At 48.8% G+C, this 16,519-nt stretch overlaps 1 protein-coding gene across 1 annotated transcript in view; it reads right to left on the bottom strand.

The window, feature by feature from the left end:
- The window catches only part of LOC125428002 (neural cell adhesion molecule L1-like), a 76,130-nt gene that overhangs the window by 52,830 nt on the left and 6,781 nt on the right, over positions 1 to 16,519 (bottom strand). The window contains exons 2-4 of the mRNA XM_048487575.1: positions 11,598 to 11,699; positions 7,948 to 8,145; positions 6,306 to 6,376 (exon numbers count right to left, since the gene is read on the bottom strand). Of these exons, the coding sequence (XP_048343532.1) occupies positions 6,306 to 6,376; positions 7,948 to 8,145; positions 11,598 to 11,699 (371 nt within the window). The remainder of the gene's footprint in view (positions 1 to 6,305; positions 6,377 to 7,947; positions 8,146 to 11,597; positions 11,700 to 16,519) is intronic.

Raw genomic sequence — 16,519 nt, 5'->3', positions numbered from 1 at the left:
AACCCAACATGGTACAGTGATTATGAGCAGTGGACTCTGATCTGGAGAACCAGGTTTGATTCCCCACTCCTTCACATGAGCGGCTTTGTTTCCCCGTTCCTCCACCCGAAGCCTGCTGGGTGACCTTGGGCGAGTCATAGTTCTCGCAGAACTCCCTCAGACCCACCAACCTCACAAGCTGTCTGTTGTGGGGGAGGTGAAAGGAAGGTGAGAAAGGCAGGGAATAAAACCCAGCTCTTTTTCTTCATTTCAAGGCACCTGTCTTTCAGCATTCCCCTCCTCACACAAAAAGCTCTCAGAAAGTAGCACTCTCACACAAGAAGGTGGTGCTATTCCTGGCTCTCTTCCACCTGCTAGTTTTCCGCTTACAGGGAAACCTCTTGACTTGGGAACGCATTCAGAAGCATCCCCAGAATGCCCCGAAATTTCTCACTCTCCGTTGACTTTCTTCTTCTGCGTAATGGGCAGAAAGGCCGAGACGGCTTCAACTCTCAAGCGACCCAAGAAGGTTGCGTAGTGGTTAAGAGCAGATGCACTCTAATCTCTCTCAGCCCCACCCACCTCACAGGGTGTTTGCTGTGGTGGGGGGAAGGGAAAGTAAGACTCTTTGAGTCTCCTCACAGGAGAGAAAGGGGGGATATAAATCCAACTCTTCTCCTTCAAGGAGGGCATTTGGGTGTCAAACTCATGGCCCTCCAGATGATTCTAATTCCTTCAAACTCTCACATGTTGCCAGTTTTATTTCTTTAAAACGTATGGCTGAAGTTTGGGGAAATGCTAGTATAGAAGCCAGATTATATGAATCACCAGGCGAAGATGTCAATTTGGGTTCACCTTAGAGAGCAGCAGTGGCGTAGAGGTTAAGAGCAGGGGCACTCTAATTTGGATAACTGGGTCTGATTCCCTGCTCTGCCACTTGAGCTGTGGAGGCTTGCTTAGTCTGTCTGTCTGTCTGTCTGTCTGTCTGTCTGTCTTTAAATTTATTAGCCACCCTCCCCCGAAGGGCTCAGGGCAGTGTACAGAAAAATAATATACGCTACAGCAGTTATTAAAACCCATGACAACAGTATTACAATTTAAAACCAGAATGACTAAAAATAACCCAGATGGTTATTTTTACAATTATTTTACAATTCCCATGAGTCCCTCCCAACATGAGCATTGGCTACACTGGCAAGGGCTGATGGGAATTGTAGTTCATGAACATCTGGAGGGCCGCGAGTTTGACACCTGTGCCACTTCAGCCAGCCATGAGAAAGGGTCAAAGGTTTCCTGCTGATGTCACATGTCACCCTGATGTCACACATCACCCTGCTGGGACCAGAAGGGGCTTCTGATCACACACACACACACCCCCCCGCCACCAGACCATTTCCCACACAACATTTTGAAAACTGCAGAATGTTGTTGGGCCCTAAACAAGTCACTGTTGAGGGAAGTTTCCCCGGCATCCCAAACAAAAGACAAATGTCCTGTGACTGGAACCCAAATAATGTGTGAAAAGGGAAAGAAAAACCACAATAACAGGAGAGTAAGTCAGCCATGGCAAGAGCAGATAAGCTTTTCCACTTCCTGTATTTTAGAGAAGAAGAGTTTGGATTTATACCCCCCCTTCTCTCCTGTAAGGAGACTCAATGGGGTTGACAATCTCCTTTACCTTCCCCCCCCCCACGCACACACACAACAAACACCCTGTGAGATGGGTGGGGCTGAGAAAGCTCTGAAGAGCTATGAAGAAAGAAGAAGAAGGAAGAAGAAGAAGAAGAAGAAGAAGAAGAAGGAAGAAGAAGAAGAAGAAGAAGAAGAAGAAGAAGAAGAAGAAGAAGAAGAAGAAGAAGAGGGAGGAGGAGGAGGGAGGGAGGAGGAGGGAGGAGGAGGGAGTTTGGATTTATATCCCCAGCTTTCTCTCCTGCAGGGAGCCTCAAAGGGGCTGACAATCTGCCTTGCCCTTCCCCCTACAACAAACACCCTGTGAGGTGGGTGGGGGGGCTGAGAGAGAGCTCCGAGAAGCTGTGACCTAGCCCAAGGTCACCCAGCTGGCGTGTGTGTGAGAGTGCACCCAGGCTAATCTGAATTCCCCAGAGAAGCTTGCCTCCCACAGCTCCCGAAGGCGGCCAGAGCTGGGAATCAAACCCGGTTCCTCCAGATTAGATACACGAGCTCTTAACCTCCTACGCCACTGCTGACTCGCCCAAGGTCCCCCAGCTGGCATGTGTTGGAGTGCACAAGCTAATCTGGTTCACCAGATAAACCTCCCGTCATGCCTGTGCCCGACAGCTGAGGAGTGGCAGGCATTGGCAAAGGGAACTGCGTTGCTTTATTCTCTGCAGGTGTCCGTCCCTCACCCTCTCCTTTGCCGGCGGAATCGAGTGAGCTGTTTGGCTACGGGGGACAGGGAACCTCGGGGGATACAGAAATTAGTTTTGAGCGGGATCTTCAGATTCGTCTTTCTTCAGTTTACCTTTCGAATCGAAATAAAGCCTTTAGAGCAAATCTACAGTTTTTTATTATTTTTGGACCCGGGGTCTGACACCTCCACAGCTCAAGCGGCAGAGCGGGGAATCAAACCCGGTTCCTCCAGATTAGAGTGCACCTGCTCTGAACCACTACGCCACTGCTGCTCCTTCCGTAACAACACTCGTCAGGCTGAATGCGGGGTAAGCTTCCTCAGGCTGAATAAACGGCAGCACCAGCCTCTCCGGGAACTGCGGCCCAAAGGAAGCCCAACGTCCGCGGCGACGCAAAATCAGCCGGCTTCCGAGGGGCCTTCCAGAAGGCAGAACCGCGTTGCAGCACAAGACGGGCAACCCTCTTGTGATTAGCGCCATACGCCAGCACTTTAAACACGAGTGAAAATACAGACATCAGTGGCATCTGCTGCCACAATAAAAACGCACCATTCCAAAGCATCACACATGCGCCTGGCACGGTCTCACGCGATTATATCACAGTGGTGGCGAACCTTTGGCACTCCAGATGTTATGGACTACAATTCCCATCAGCCCCTGCCAATTGGGCCATGCTGGGAGGGGCTGATGGGAATTGTAGTCCATAACATCTGAGTCCCACAAAAAATTCACTACCACGAGTCTATCAACTAAAAGGCCATTTTACACACACTATCTATAGTCGTGGTGGCCGAGCAACGCTTTGGCACTCAGATCTCCAGTTACATGGACTACCAATTCCCATCAGCCCCCCTGCCAATTGGCCCATGCTGAGGCAGGGGCTGATGGGAATCTTCTTTGTAATCCATAACTATCTGGAGAACCTGGAACCGCCACCTGCCACGAGTCTATCAACTAAAAAAGGCCATTTTACACACTATCTATAGCCGATGGTGCAGGCAGCATTCGGCACTCCAGATGTTATGGACTACAATTCCCATCAGCCCCTGCCAATTGGCCATGCTGGCAGGGGCTGATGGGAATTGTAGTCCATAACATCTGGAGTGCCAAAGGTTCGCCACCACTGATCTATAGGCAAGGTTGCCAACTCTGGGTTAGGAAATTCCTGAAGATTTGCGGGTGAAGCCTGGGGAAGGGAGGATTTGGCACCAGCCTCTCCCTCTTCAAAGCTATTATTTATTCTAGGGGAACTGAGCTTTGATGACAGGAAATCAGTTGTAATCGAGTGCAAAGCACTCTGGACATCAACTGTATCAGTGGCGTAGGAGGTTAAGAGCTCATGTATCTAATCTGGAGGAACCGGGTTTGATTCCCAGCTCTGCCGCCTGAGCTGTGGAGGCTTATCTGGCGAATTCAGATTAGCCTGTGCACTCCCACACATGCCAGCTGGGTGACCTTGGGCTAGTCACAGCTTCTCGGAGCTCTCTCAGCCCCACCCACCTCACAGGGTGTTTGTTGTGAGGGGGGAAGGACAAGGAGATTGTCAGCCCCTTTGAGTCTCCTACAGGAGAGAAAGGGGGGATATAAATCCAAACTCCTCCTCCTCCTCCTCCTCCTCTTCTTTCTTCTTCTTCTTCTTCTTCTTCTTCTTCTTCTTCTTCTTCTTCTTCTTCTTCTTCTTCTTCTTCTTCTTCTTCACAAGAACAACAACAACTAATGTCTATATTACTGCAGATTACAGAATACAGGTGATGACTTAGATGGCCCAAGTTACCTGATCGAGGAGGAGGAGGAGGAGGAGGAGGAAGACAACGACGACAACCGATGACAACAACAACAAACACCCTGTGAAATGGGTGGGGCCGAGAGATCCGAAGAGCTGTGGCTTGCCCAAGGTCATCCAGCTGGCGTGTGTGGGAGTGCACAAGCTCATCTAGTTCCCCAGATAAGCCTCCACAGCTCAAGTGGCGAGGCGAGTTGGGAATCAAATCTCCCGGTTCTCCAGATTAGAGTGCACCTGCTCTTAACCACTACAGCACACTGGCTCTCAAGCACGAAGTAGAATCAGCCCTGGTTAGTAATTGGATGGCAGACCACCAAATGCCAGGGTAGCTCTGCAGGGTAGCTTTGCATACACAGTGTGGAGCACATGGCTATTCACAAGTTCTGCATGCAGAGAGTCCCAGTTTCCAACCCTCATATCGTCAGTTAAAAAACAATAATCTCAGAAAACGTTTCTCTGCTGGAGATCCTGTGGCCAGTCAGACTGAAAGACGCTGGACTAAAAGAACCAGTAGTTTTAATTCAGAGTAAGGCTGCTTCATAAGCTCAGGAAGGGGCATATATGCCCTTTTCTAGGGTATAAGGTCCAAGGTTCTAGAGTCGCCAGTTAAAAGTATTTCAGGCATCCATGCCTTTGAGGCCCAAACATTTGAAGACAGATGTGTGTACCCACAGGAGTAAGAAGGCAAGGTTCCCATATTTGAGTGAAAGGTTTCATTCTCCTACAGCAGAGGTCTTCAAACTATGGCCCTCCAGATGTTCAGGAACTACAATTCCCATCAGCCTCTGCCAGCATGGCCAAGTAGCAGGGCTGATGGGAATTGTAGTTCCTGAACATCTGGAGGGCCATAGTTTGAAGACCCCTGTCCTACAGTGAACAGAAGTATTCCTGACAATAAACAAAATGCATAAACCTGGAGCCAGTGTGGTGTAGTGGTAAAGAGCAGGTGGATTCCAATCTGGAGAACTGGGTTTGATTCCCCACTCCTCCCCCTGAGTGGCAGAGGCTTATCTGGTGGACCAGATGTGTTTCTGCACTCCTACATTCCTGCTGGGTGACCTTGGGCTAGTCACAGTTCTCTCAGAACTCTCTCAGCCCCACCTGCCTCACCAGGTGTCTGTTGTGGGGAGAGGAAGGGAAAGGCGCTTGTAAGCCACCTTGAGTCTCCTTACAGGAGAGAAAGGTGGGGTGTAAATCCAAACCTCCTTCTTCTTCTCTTTCTTGAACAAGAACATGGTAAAGTTTGGACTGCCAGGTCTCTTGATCCGGCAGCCTCTGTTCCCTGTAGCTACTTGGAAGGGCCGTGGGACTGGGTTGGGGGCATTAGTGGCGTCACTGTGCTAACCAGGGTTAGTACTTGGATGAGAGACCACCGAGGAAGTCCTGGGTCACTGTGCAGAGGCAGCCAATGGAAATCCACCACTGAAAGTCTCCTGCCCTGCCCTGGATGAACCAGGCTACCCCATTCTCATCAGATCTCAGAAGCTATGCAGGGTCAGCCCTGGTTAGCACTTGGATGGGAGACCACCAGTGAAGTCCAGGGTTGCTAGGCAGTGGCGTATCTGCCTAGGGACAAGGGGTACCCCTTGTCCCCGGGTGCCACTCTTCTGGTCACGTGGAGGGCGCAAAATCGGCCCCCCAGGTGACCAGGAAGTCCTGCTGTCTTGTCATTTTCGCACGCCTCGACCCCGTCCGAGGCACGCAAAAATGGCAAGGCAGCAGGACTTTCCTGCTGACTCCAAGCACCCTAGACCTTGCCCGTGTCCATGTCCATGGAGACATGGGTGGGTCGAGGAGTGGGGGGTGGAGCCTGGGGACATCAGGGGCCGGAGCTGGGGTGGTGGGTGGCAGAGCCTGGGGGGCATCCTGGAGACAATTTGTCTCCGGGCACCATTTACCCCTGGTACGCCACTGTTGCTAGGCCAAGGCAATGGCAAAAAAACCCCTGAACGTCTCTTGTCTTGAAAGCCCTATGAGGCTGCAACTGGACAGCACTTTCTACCACCACTATCTGACCCTTTCAGCTGGAGATGCTGGGAACTGCAGTGGAGATGTCTGACATGCAAAGTAGAGGATCTCTCACTGAGCCAGGGCCCCCCTCCAAGAACGGCACTGCTGCTGAGCAAACGGACCTGCCAATGCTAGTGATGCAAGAATATTTATACAATTCATACCTTCCAGGTGATGATCATGTTGTCAGTCTCATTTCCCTCTCCTTTTACTTCAGATGGATTCACGTCAGGGGCTAGAGAGCAACAGATATAGAGTTACGCTGGCGTATTTATTAGCTGTGATCAACGGTACACCTTGCCTACAGCACCGAGGTTAATCTAAGAACGTCAGAAGAGCCCTGCTGGATCAGACCAGCCAGAGTCCATCGAGTCCAGCCTCCTGTCCCACACAGTGGCCAACCAGTTCCTATGGAGGTCCGGCAACCGGGGACTGAAGTCGAGGGAGTTAATCTGCAATATCTAACATGAAACGTATGAATGCCGGGACTGAAGTGAGGTTTGAAAAAGATCTCTCTCTTTCTGCGTCTATTACTCATATACTGTGCATTTGACAAAGGGAACTTTGGCTTGACTTGGTCTCTAAGGTATTCCTGGATCCCAATCTAGTTGCATGTTACTCAGAATTCAACCCCCATAAGAACATAAGAACATAAGAACTAGCCTGCTGGATCAGACCAGAGTCCATCTAGTCCAGCACTCTGCTACTCGCAGTGGCGGCACAGGAGCCTCCCGCGATTGCAGGATGTGAAAACAATGGCCTTCTGCTGCTGCTGCTCCTGAGCACCTGGTGCTGCTAAAGGCATTTGCGACCTCAGATCAAGGAGGATCAAGATTGGTAGCCATAGATCGACTTCTCCTCCATAAATCTGTCCAAGCCCTTTTTAAAGCTATCCAGGTTAGTGGCCATCACCACCTCCTGTGGCAGCATATTCCAAACACCAATCCCACGTTGCGTGAAGAAGTGTTTCCTTTTATTAGTCCTAATTCTTCCCCCAAGCATTTTCAATGAATGCCCCCTGGTTCGAGTATTGTGAGAAAGAGAGAAAAATTTCTCTCTGTCAACATTTTCTACCCCATGCATAATTTTATAGACTTCAATCATATCCCCCCTCAGATGCCTCCTCTCCAAACTAAAGAGTCCCAAACGCTGCAGCCTCTCCTCATAGGGAAGGTGCTCCAGTCCCTCAATCATCCTCGTTGCCCTTCTCTGCACTTTTTCTATCTCTTCGATATCCTTTTTGAGATGTGGTGACCAGAACACAGGACTCCAAGTGCGGTCGCACCACTGCTTTATATAAGGGCAGGTCAGCTTCTTAGCCCGGAAAAGCTGAGTTTGATGAGCAGCGTTAAAGGTAAGCCAGTTCAATAACATATGGGTGTATTTCCTAAATTCCCACAAATTTCTTCTGGTTCTGCTAATCAGAAGAAGGACAACACGCTATCCAGGGCAGTTAAGCCCCGTTTCCCAGATGACTGAAGTTCTACCGAGCCCTTGATGCTTTAAAAGTGCCCTTTAGCCTATTTACAGCCATCAGGGCGAGAAACATTTTGTAGAAATGACAGCACCGAATCCCAGACTGCAGAATTCTGCACCCATGTAGCAAATTCTGTGACTTCCCAATCCTGCATGGGAACCGAGAGCGCACTCAACGCAATGTCCTCGTCAGTTATGTAAGGGGTTCGTTGCCCCATTGACTTGTCATTTGAGCAGGTTGCTCTACTGCTCCCAGCGATGCAACCGCAACTGTTTTCTCCTTCAAGGACACGACTACCTATTTCTCCACGGCACCCTAGGACTCCTCACCTGCTGGGCTTGTCTCGTAAAGATCCGTGCTTTCGCTTTGGTTGCCACGCCCGAAGGAGTTGGCCGCCTGCACGGAGAAGCGGTATCTCCCGTACGGCGAGAGGTTGAGCTTGGCCCACGGCTGGTTTCCGGGCACGTGGGTCAGGACATGCCACCGCCCTGGATCAGAGATACTTTCCTCAAACAGCACGTAATATTCTGTGGGGGAGAGAAGATCAATCGCATCCAAATCAGATTAGAAAGGAAGACTTTTAAGACCACTTCAGGGCGTGACCGAAAAGAATGGCAGAAGCACCACCTTCTCCAAAGCATCTGCATGCCAGTGAAATAACATTCTCATACATTTCGGATGCAGTTTCGGATTCCGGTAACGTTCAGGTAATTGGACGGGTAACGCCCGAGCTTGCGACTGGATGAGCCTGTGTGGTCAAATGTTTGAGAAACATTTAGGCACGCCGCCATTTCACTAACCACCTTGCTTTTAAAACTCAGGTCAGAAGGGATCTGAGTTTAAACATCCAAATACATACACAGAGCTTCCAATTGCAAAGGAGGCGTTAGCTCAGGGTCTCCCAACGTGGGGCCATTGGGCACTGTGGGGCCCCCCAGGACTTTCCTTTGCACCCAGCTTTTCAAAAAGTGGGTTGAGCCATTTTGAGGCAGAGCTTGTTATTGGCTGCCTTCCTTCAAATGAAGAAGAAGAAGAAGAGTTTGGATTTATATCCCCCCTTTCTCTCCTGCAGGAGACTCAAAGGGGCTTACAATCTCCTTGCCCTTCCCCCCTCACAACAAACACCCTGTGAGGTAGGTGGGGCTGAGAGAGCTCCGGAAAGCTGTGACTAGCCCAAGGTCACCCAGCTGGCGTGTGTGGGAGTGCACAGGCTAATCTGAATTCCCCAGATAAATGAAAGGAGGATCAAAGGAATGAAAAAATGCCTGAGCTTTTTTAAAGTCCACTCGGTCCTTTCCTTCTTCCCAGGTGGGGTCAGGTATTACATCCCGATCCACCTCCTACAGAAACCATCTGGGGTTTGGCTCTGCCAACATTCCATAGGCAGGAAAAAAATATTAGTAGCTTGAGTCCCAAACTGTCAGTTGTGGTGTTTCCTAAGACAACAACCCTCCACTTTGTAACGACACTTCATATCTCCCCTTTCCAGGTATACTGACACATACAGACTTTTATAATCCATTCGCTAAAGCCAATAACACACACCCCCATCCCAGCAGTCTTTGAAGTTTCATTTGAAGTGCATTACAATGATCTGAACAGCACTAAAGTGACCTAAGGAACATTACACGGCTGTTTTCTTGATTGCTAGCAGGGGTGTGGCCTCTTCCACAAAGCAAATGTATAGTGGGTTGCAGTCAGGATAAAGGAACCCATCTTCCTGTTTTCATGTTCACATGCATCCATGCAGGCAGCAATTGGAGTCCATGGAAACAATCCGGGTTAGCTGCCGCACCTTCACAAGGAGATGCGTCTCTTTTTTTATTCACTTCCCACACATGCTTTTTATTCACATTCCCACACAAATGAACCCGCACAGCCAGGCCGATGTCCCACGATATGACCATCTGCACCTGCATAGCTACACAGAAGCCATGAAATTTATTTTAAAAAAGGAAAACAGAGGCAAATAAAATGCATCCTGCCCAGTCGTTCACTCACTAACAGCTGTAACCCAGGATTTTAAAAAAAAAACTCCAGTAGCACGTTAGAGAAAGGGAATCCGGAAGATTTGGAAGGGATTATGTTTTGTCATCTATTATTGTAATAACTCTGTATTGCATATTGTTACCTGGCATTATTGTACTGCTGTTTTAATTTTTGCATGGCTTTATTTTAAAGTGTTTTTATAAATTGCTATTGATTGTTGTGATCCACCCTGAGCCCTGTGGCGATAGGGCGGGATATAAATTGTTTAGCAATTAAAAAAACAGTTTGGGGGAAATAACAGGGGGCAGACTCATTTTGGGAGCGGAATCTGTGCGAAGTACCCCTTCCGTGGGTTTTTTAGCGTCCTACACCTGTGTTTACTGGCCCGTGCAGAAGGGGCCTGTGTCTTAATCTTTGCTATAAAAAAACCCCTTTCCATTCAGAATAGAATTTTAGGCTGTTTATGAGTCTTGTCCTTCTCTATCTCCCTCTGATTTAGAGAAGATGGGATCAATTGCTGTGAAATAAAACAGGTGAAGCACAAGAAGGCACCCCAAACACCCTCATACAAGAGTTTTGATGATAAAATAAGAATAGCTTCTGGATTAACCAGTGGCGTAACTAGGCAAACTGGAGCCCTGGGCAAAACCTGAGTTTGATCCCCCTCCCAGGCACGTGCCCGGTGCAACGCGCACACCCCCCCCGTCCCCCTTGTAGCTACGCCCAGTGGCGTATCTAGGCAAACTGAAGTTTGGCACCCCCCCCCCCGGGCAGCTGCCCTCCCCCACTGTGACCAAGCAATGATTTTTTACACCAGGTCGTTTCAAAGACACCATCACATTGTAGAACATGCCCCAACTCACAAGTCTGAACACAGCAATAGGCCAAGCCACACAGCAGAAATATTTTTTAAACATTTTCAAAATGCTTTCAAAATGTTTTATTACTGCTATGAAAACATTTTATGGTGTTGTATCCAGTCCCCCAATTGGGAGAAACAGCATCACTTTCAATGTTATTTAAACTGGGAATCCCATATTCTGCCTTTAAGGTGAATTTAAAAGGAGAATCTGGGCTCCCTTGTTTAAACTGGAATCCACCTCCAAACAGCATCATTTTCAATGGTGTTTAAACTAGAGAGCCCAGATTCTCCTTTTAAATCCACCTTAAAGGGAGAATCTGGGGTTCCCAGTTTAAACAACATTGAAGTGATGCTATTTGGGGTTGATTCTCCCCCACCCTGAAACAGCATCACTTTTAATGTTTAAACTGGGAACCTCAGATTCTCCCTTTAAATCCATGTCGAAGGGGGGGGGGATTTAAAAGGAAAATCTGGGGAAATTTGGGGTGCCTGCTGTCAGGGGTGCAATTGTTAAGCTAGCAGCACCAAACTTTCAGGGTATCTTTAGGAGACTCTCCTAATGATACCATCCAGGTTTGGTAAAGTTTGGTTCAGGGGATCCAAAGTTATGGACCCTCAAAGGTGTAGCCCCATCTTCTATTAGCTCCCATTGGAAACAATGGGTGATGGGGCACCCCCTTTGGGAGTCCAGAGCTTTGGACCTCCTGGACCAAACTTTACAAAACATGGGTGATATCAGTAAGAGACTCTTCTGATGATACCTCCCAGGTTTGGTGAAGTTTGGTTCAGGGGGTCCAAAGTTATCGACCCTCAAAGGCGTAGCCCCCATCTCCTATTAGCTCCCATTGGAAAGTCCATAACTTTGGACTCCCTGAACCAAACCTCACCAAACCTGGGTGATAGCAACAGAAGAGTCTACCAAAACATCCTTGAAATTTTGGTGCTGCTAGTCTAAAAACTGCCCTCCCTGTAGGCCAGAAACAGAAAACCTACTAAAATATTAAAAAACGAACCCTGCATTTTTGGCACCCACCACAAGGGGGCACCCTGGGCAACTGCCCACTTTGCCCAATGGCCATTACGCCCCTGCCGATTAACATTGCCTCTGGATAATTCGCTGTTTCTTACTCAAGATAGGACTGTTGTTATCTTCTCCCGGCGTCCAGGTCAACTTCACTTCGCGTTCCTGCTCTTTTGATAATTCCAGATCCAACACAGGACTGGGAAAGTCTGAAAGGGAGAAAATTACCTGACCCAAATGGAAGATAAGGCTCCTAGAAGAAGTTGGCTCTAAGATCTTCCCAACTCCTTCATATTTCCTAAGGCCAATTTAGTTGAAATCTAAGCTGGTAATTCTAAATGGCCCCTTTCCCCTATCCTGATAAAAACCAGAATAAAGAAAACATGTATATGCTGTTCTCATACATATATGGTAGTAATGCTCACAAATTAATTTGTTTTTGGAATAAACGCAGCAAAGTGATTAAACAACTAACACAGAGAGAAATCCCTTCAGTTCCAGAAATTATACCATTAGAATATGTGAAAAAAAATATTTGTATGAAACAAAGCTGCTATTTAATTTAGCAATGACAACAGGCATCAAAGTTGAAAAATATTAGAAAAATCAGAGGGGAGATTAAATTTTAAGAAATCAATCGGGAGATCATAGAACAGTGGTGGCGAACCTATGGCACGCGTGGCAGAGGTGGCACTCAGAGCCCTCTCTGTGGGCACGCGCACACAGAGTTCGTCATATAGGGGGAGCGGAAAATCACCTCCCCACTCACACACATCTAGACTGCCCTTGCTTCTGAGTAAACCCTCCTAGGGTTGTGATTCACCCATTCAAAGCGTTGCATGGTTGCTTCCCCAAGCTTACTCCTGAGTAACGCGTGCCTTGGCGCAAACTGTTTTTTCTAAACTAAAACCTCAGTATTCAGGTTAAATTGCCATGTTGGCACTTTGCGATAAATAAGTGGGTTTTGGGTTGCAATTCGGGCACTCGGTCTTGAAAACGTTCGCCATCACTGTCATAGAAGAACGGGAGATTACCGTAAATGCTAGAATGGTTTATTCGGTTTAAAGTTGATCTATATTTTAAGTCTCAAGGAAGGTTGAAGAAAATAAGTAAGTGGAGGAGAGACAAAGGGAGGGATTGGGAGAAGAAAAGGACAACATTGATGGTTTCATGGATTAAATTGTTAAATTACATGAAGCAATTTTTTACATTTGGTTTTGGTATGGAGGAAATCATCGAAAAATTAAGCAGTTAAAAACTGACCTGTTAATTTACATGTTGTCATAGCCTTTGGCCTCAACAATAAAAGTTATTCATTCATTCAAAACAGACAGCGTTGTCCACAGAGCAAAGAAATTTCAGAATATTAATAAATTGCCTTTTTTATAATTTGCCAATTAAATTTAAAATTCATTTCTGCGTTACCATCACCTCAAAACAGATTCCTTTCTTGACATATAAGAAGAAGAGTAAGACAGCTGATGATTAATTAAATGAGGGTTCTGTGCAGGTCAGCTTTAATATTTTAAGTTCCTTATTATAGTAACTCAGCAGAACAAAATTTGCTGTTCAGAAAAAAAGACCTTAATGGGCAGCTCCAACTATTCAAATTTGATTAGGACAGATCCCCACGAATTAACCAGCTCAGGCTTCAGTGATTAGCCCAGTAATTAAATAATTGAGAATGAACTGTGGTTCCCACAAATAAGGTTGCCAACTACATGTTGGGAAATTCCTGGATATTTGGGAATGGGGGCTGGGGAGGACAGAATTTGCGGGGGGGGGAGGAGGACGAGGACGAGGACGAGGACGAGGACGAGGAGGACAAGGACGGCGACGACGACGACGAAGAAGAAGAAGAAGAAGAAGAAGAAGAAGAAGAAGAAGAAGAAGAAGAAGAGGAAGAGGAAGAGGAAGAAGAAGAAGAAGAAGAAGAAGAAGAAGAAGAAGAAGAAGAAGAAGAAGAAGAAGAAGAAGAAGAGACCTCCCCCACAACAAACACCCTGTGAGGTGGGTGGGACTGAGAGAGCTCCAAAGAGCTCCAAGGTCACCCGGCTGGTGTGTACTGGAGTGCACAGGCTAATCTAGTTCCCCAGATAAGCCTTTACAGCTCAAGTGGCAGAGTGGGGAATCAAACCCAGTTCTCCAGATTAGAGTGCACCTTCTCTTAACCACTATACCACGCTGGCTCTCAAGGCTGTGAAGAACAGAATTTGGGAAGGGGAGGGATGTAATGCCCTACAGTCCACCCTCCAAAGAAAACAGTTTCTCCAGGGGGTCAGGTCTGCGCCACTCTGGGCCTGGCAGTTTGCACATCCACACCCCAGCTGCAGATGGCCTGGCCAATATCATGGCTCCCCCTGCTTGCAAAGCAACTAGTTCAATACAGCCAAGCTGCTCATCCTTATCTCCCTTCCTGAAGGAGTGAGCCGTCTGCCCCAAACAATACCGCTGCTCCCACTGTCCTTTCACATGCTGATATTACGGGAATGCGAGGGTGGGGGGAGTTCATAAGTCGAACTCAACTGTAAGGTGTATACTAGGGTTCAGAGAGCCAAACCTCCCAGTTTTGGCTACCTGAGCCTGGGATGACACCGTTCCAAAAAAGCTCTTGAAACTTTCCTGAGTCTTGTGGATGACTGGAGTGACAGACCCTCTCGTGGGGAAACTGCCATTTGTAGATTGGAATTCAGCTGGGATTCTCAGAGATCTTCAGCTGCCGCCTGAACACACGGGGTGGCCGTATGCTGAGCCCATCACAGTCAGCACTGCCTGCTCAGACTGGCAGTAGCGCCCCAGGGTCTCTGGCCGAGGTCTTTCCCATCTCCTACTCCAGTGATGGTGAATCTTTTCGAGACCGAGTGCCCAAACTGCAACCCCAAACCCACTTATTTATCGCAAAGTGCCAACACGGCCATTTAACCTGAATACTGAGGTTTTAGTTTAGAAAAACAGTTGGCTCCAAGGCACACATTACTTGGGAGTAAGCTTGGTGGTAAAAGGTGGCTTTGCTTTGAAGCAACCGTGCATCTCTTCCAGTGGGTGAATCATGACCCTGGGAGGGTTTAGAAGCAAGCCCCATTGCCAGCAACCAAGTTTACTCCCAGGTAAAGGATTGCGCTTTAGTTCTTCCCTTGACAATCAGTGGGGTTTAACAGCACTTAACAGGGTTACCTACACGTCGTGCCCAGTGGCCCAGGCCAGCCTAGATGTGTGTGTGGGAAAGCGATTTTCCAATTTTCCATATGACGAACTCTGTGCATGCGTGCCCACAGAGAGGGCTCTGAGTGCCACCTCTGGCACTCGTGCCATAGGTTCGCCACCACTGACCTACTCCCTGTACTAGCTTGACCCTGTTATCATTAGATCTCCGAAGTTAAGTGGGGCCTGCTGATGGGGAGCAGAAAGGGCTGGTGGGAAGGGCCGGTGGGGAGCAGAAAGTCAGCCTCAGGCCCCAGGCAGCTGGCAAAACCTGGGAGCCGACAGGGGCAGGCAAGACAACCCCAGAATTGTGGAGCCAGGAGGAGGAAGAGCCCGGCTCTGGGGCGGGGACTGGGCTGGAAGTGGGGGCAAGGGTTGGGGAGGACAAAACTTTTCTCATCGTTTTCCACACTGCAGGGAGCGCTGCGCTCCTAACCCCAGAGTGTGGGAGGGACGACTGTCCTTGGATGGGAAACCACCAAGGAATACCAGGATCACGATGCAGAGGGGAACAATGGCAAACCACCTCTGTTGGTCTCTTCTCTTGACCCCCCTCTCAGGCTGCCAGAAGTTAATTGCAACTTGATGGGAATTTACACTACTTGATCTTTTTGTTGGCGATGCCAGGGATCGAACCTGGGAACTTCTGCACAGGGGCATAGCTTTACTAAAGCAGCACCCAGTGCTCACGCCAGGCATTGCATCCCTCGGCTGCACTGGTGGGGCACAGCTGGGCGGGGGGGGGGGCGGTTCAGCCTGGTTGATCAGCCAACTGCCCCGTGTGAAGTTGGAGTGGTCTGTTTGCTGCTGGTCTCAACTGGCCAGGTTCAGCTGACCAGATCTTATCTTATACTGTTGGCTCCGCCCCCAAGTGGGCGGAGCCAATAGTATAAAACTAGATCCAGTCAGCCCCCTGAGCTCAGTTTGCTGCTGGCCTCAGTGAGACTTGGAGCCAGCTCTGCAGCTGAACCCGGCCAGTTGAGCAAACAGGCACTCCAAACTTCCTATGAAGATCGGGGTCAGGCGGGGCTCTAGCCCTACCATAGAGGAGGAGGAGGAGGAGGAGGAGGAGGAGGAGGAGGAGGAGGAGGAGAGTTTGGATTTATATCCCCCCTTTCTCTCCTGCAGGAGACTCAAAGGGGCTGACAATCTCCTTGCCCTTCCCCCCTCACAACAAACACCCTGTGAGGTGGGTGGCGCTGAGAGAGCTCCAAAGAGCTGTGACTAGCCCAAGGTCACCCAGCTGGCGTGTGTGGGAGTGCACAGGCTAATCTGAATTCCCCAGATAAGCCTCCACAGCTCAGGCGGCAGAGCTGGGAATCAAACCCGGTTCCTCCAGATTAGATACATGAGCTCTTAACCTCCTACGCCACTGATGATTGGCTGAAGACTGGCCACCATCCCCCCCCCCCCCCCCCCCACTCTTCCCACAGCAGACACCTTGTGAGGGAAGTGGGGATGACAGAGTTCTGAGAGAACTATGACTGGCTCTAGGTCACCCAGCAGGCTTCATGTGAAGGAGCAGGGAAACAAGCCCAGTTCTCCCGATTAGAGTCCACCACTCCTAACCACTACACCATGCAGCCAAACCCATTGTTCACCCGTGAATATCCTCACTGCAATACTGGGCTAGGAAATTGTCGTGATATATAAAAAAGAGTGAAAAGTTCACATAAAAGGTCATTTCAAGTTAGCAGAAGGTTTGCCAACCCAAAAGACGGAGACAGTCAGTCTAGGGCAGGGGTAGGGAACCTGCGGCTCTCCAGATGTTCAGGAACTACAATTCCCATCAGCCCCTACCAGCATGGCCAATTGGCCATGCTGACAT

This window comes from Sphaerodactylus townsendi, linkage group LG03 (assembly GCF_021028975.2).
Source record: "Sphaerodactylus townsendi isolate TG3544 linkage group LG03, MPM_Stown_v2.3, whole genome shotgun sequence".
NCBI lineage: Eukaryota > Metazoa > Chordata > Lepidosauria > Squamata > Sphaerodactylidae > Sphaerodactylus > Sphaerodactylus townsendi.
This window is presented reverse-complemented; position numbering and strand designations above follow the sequence as displayed.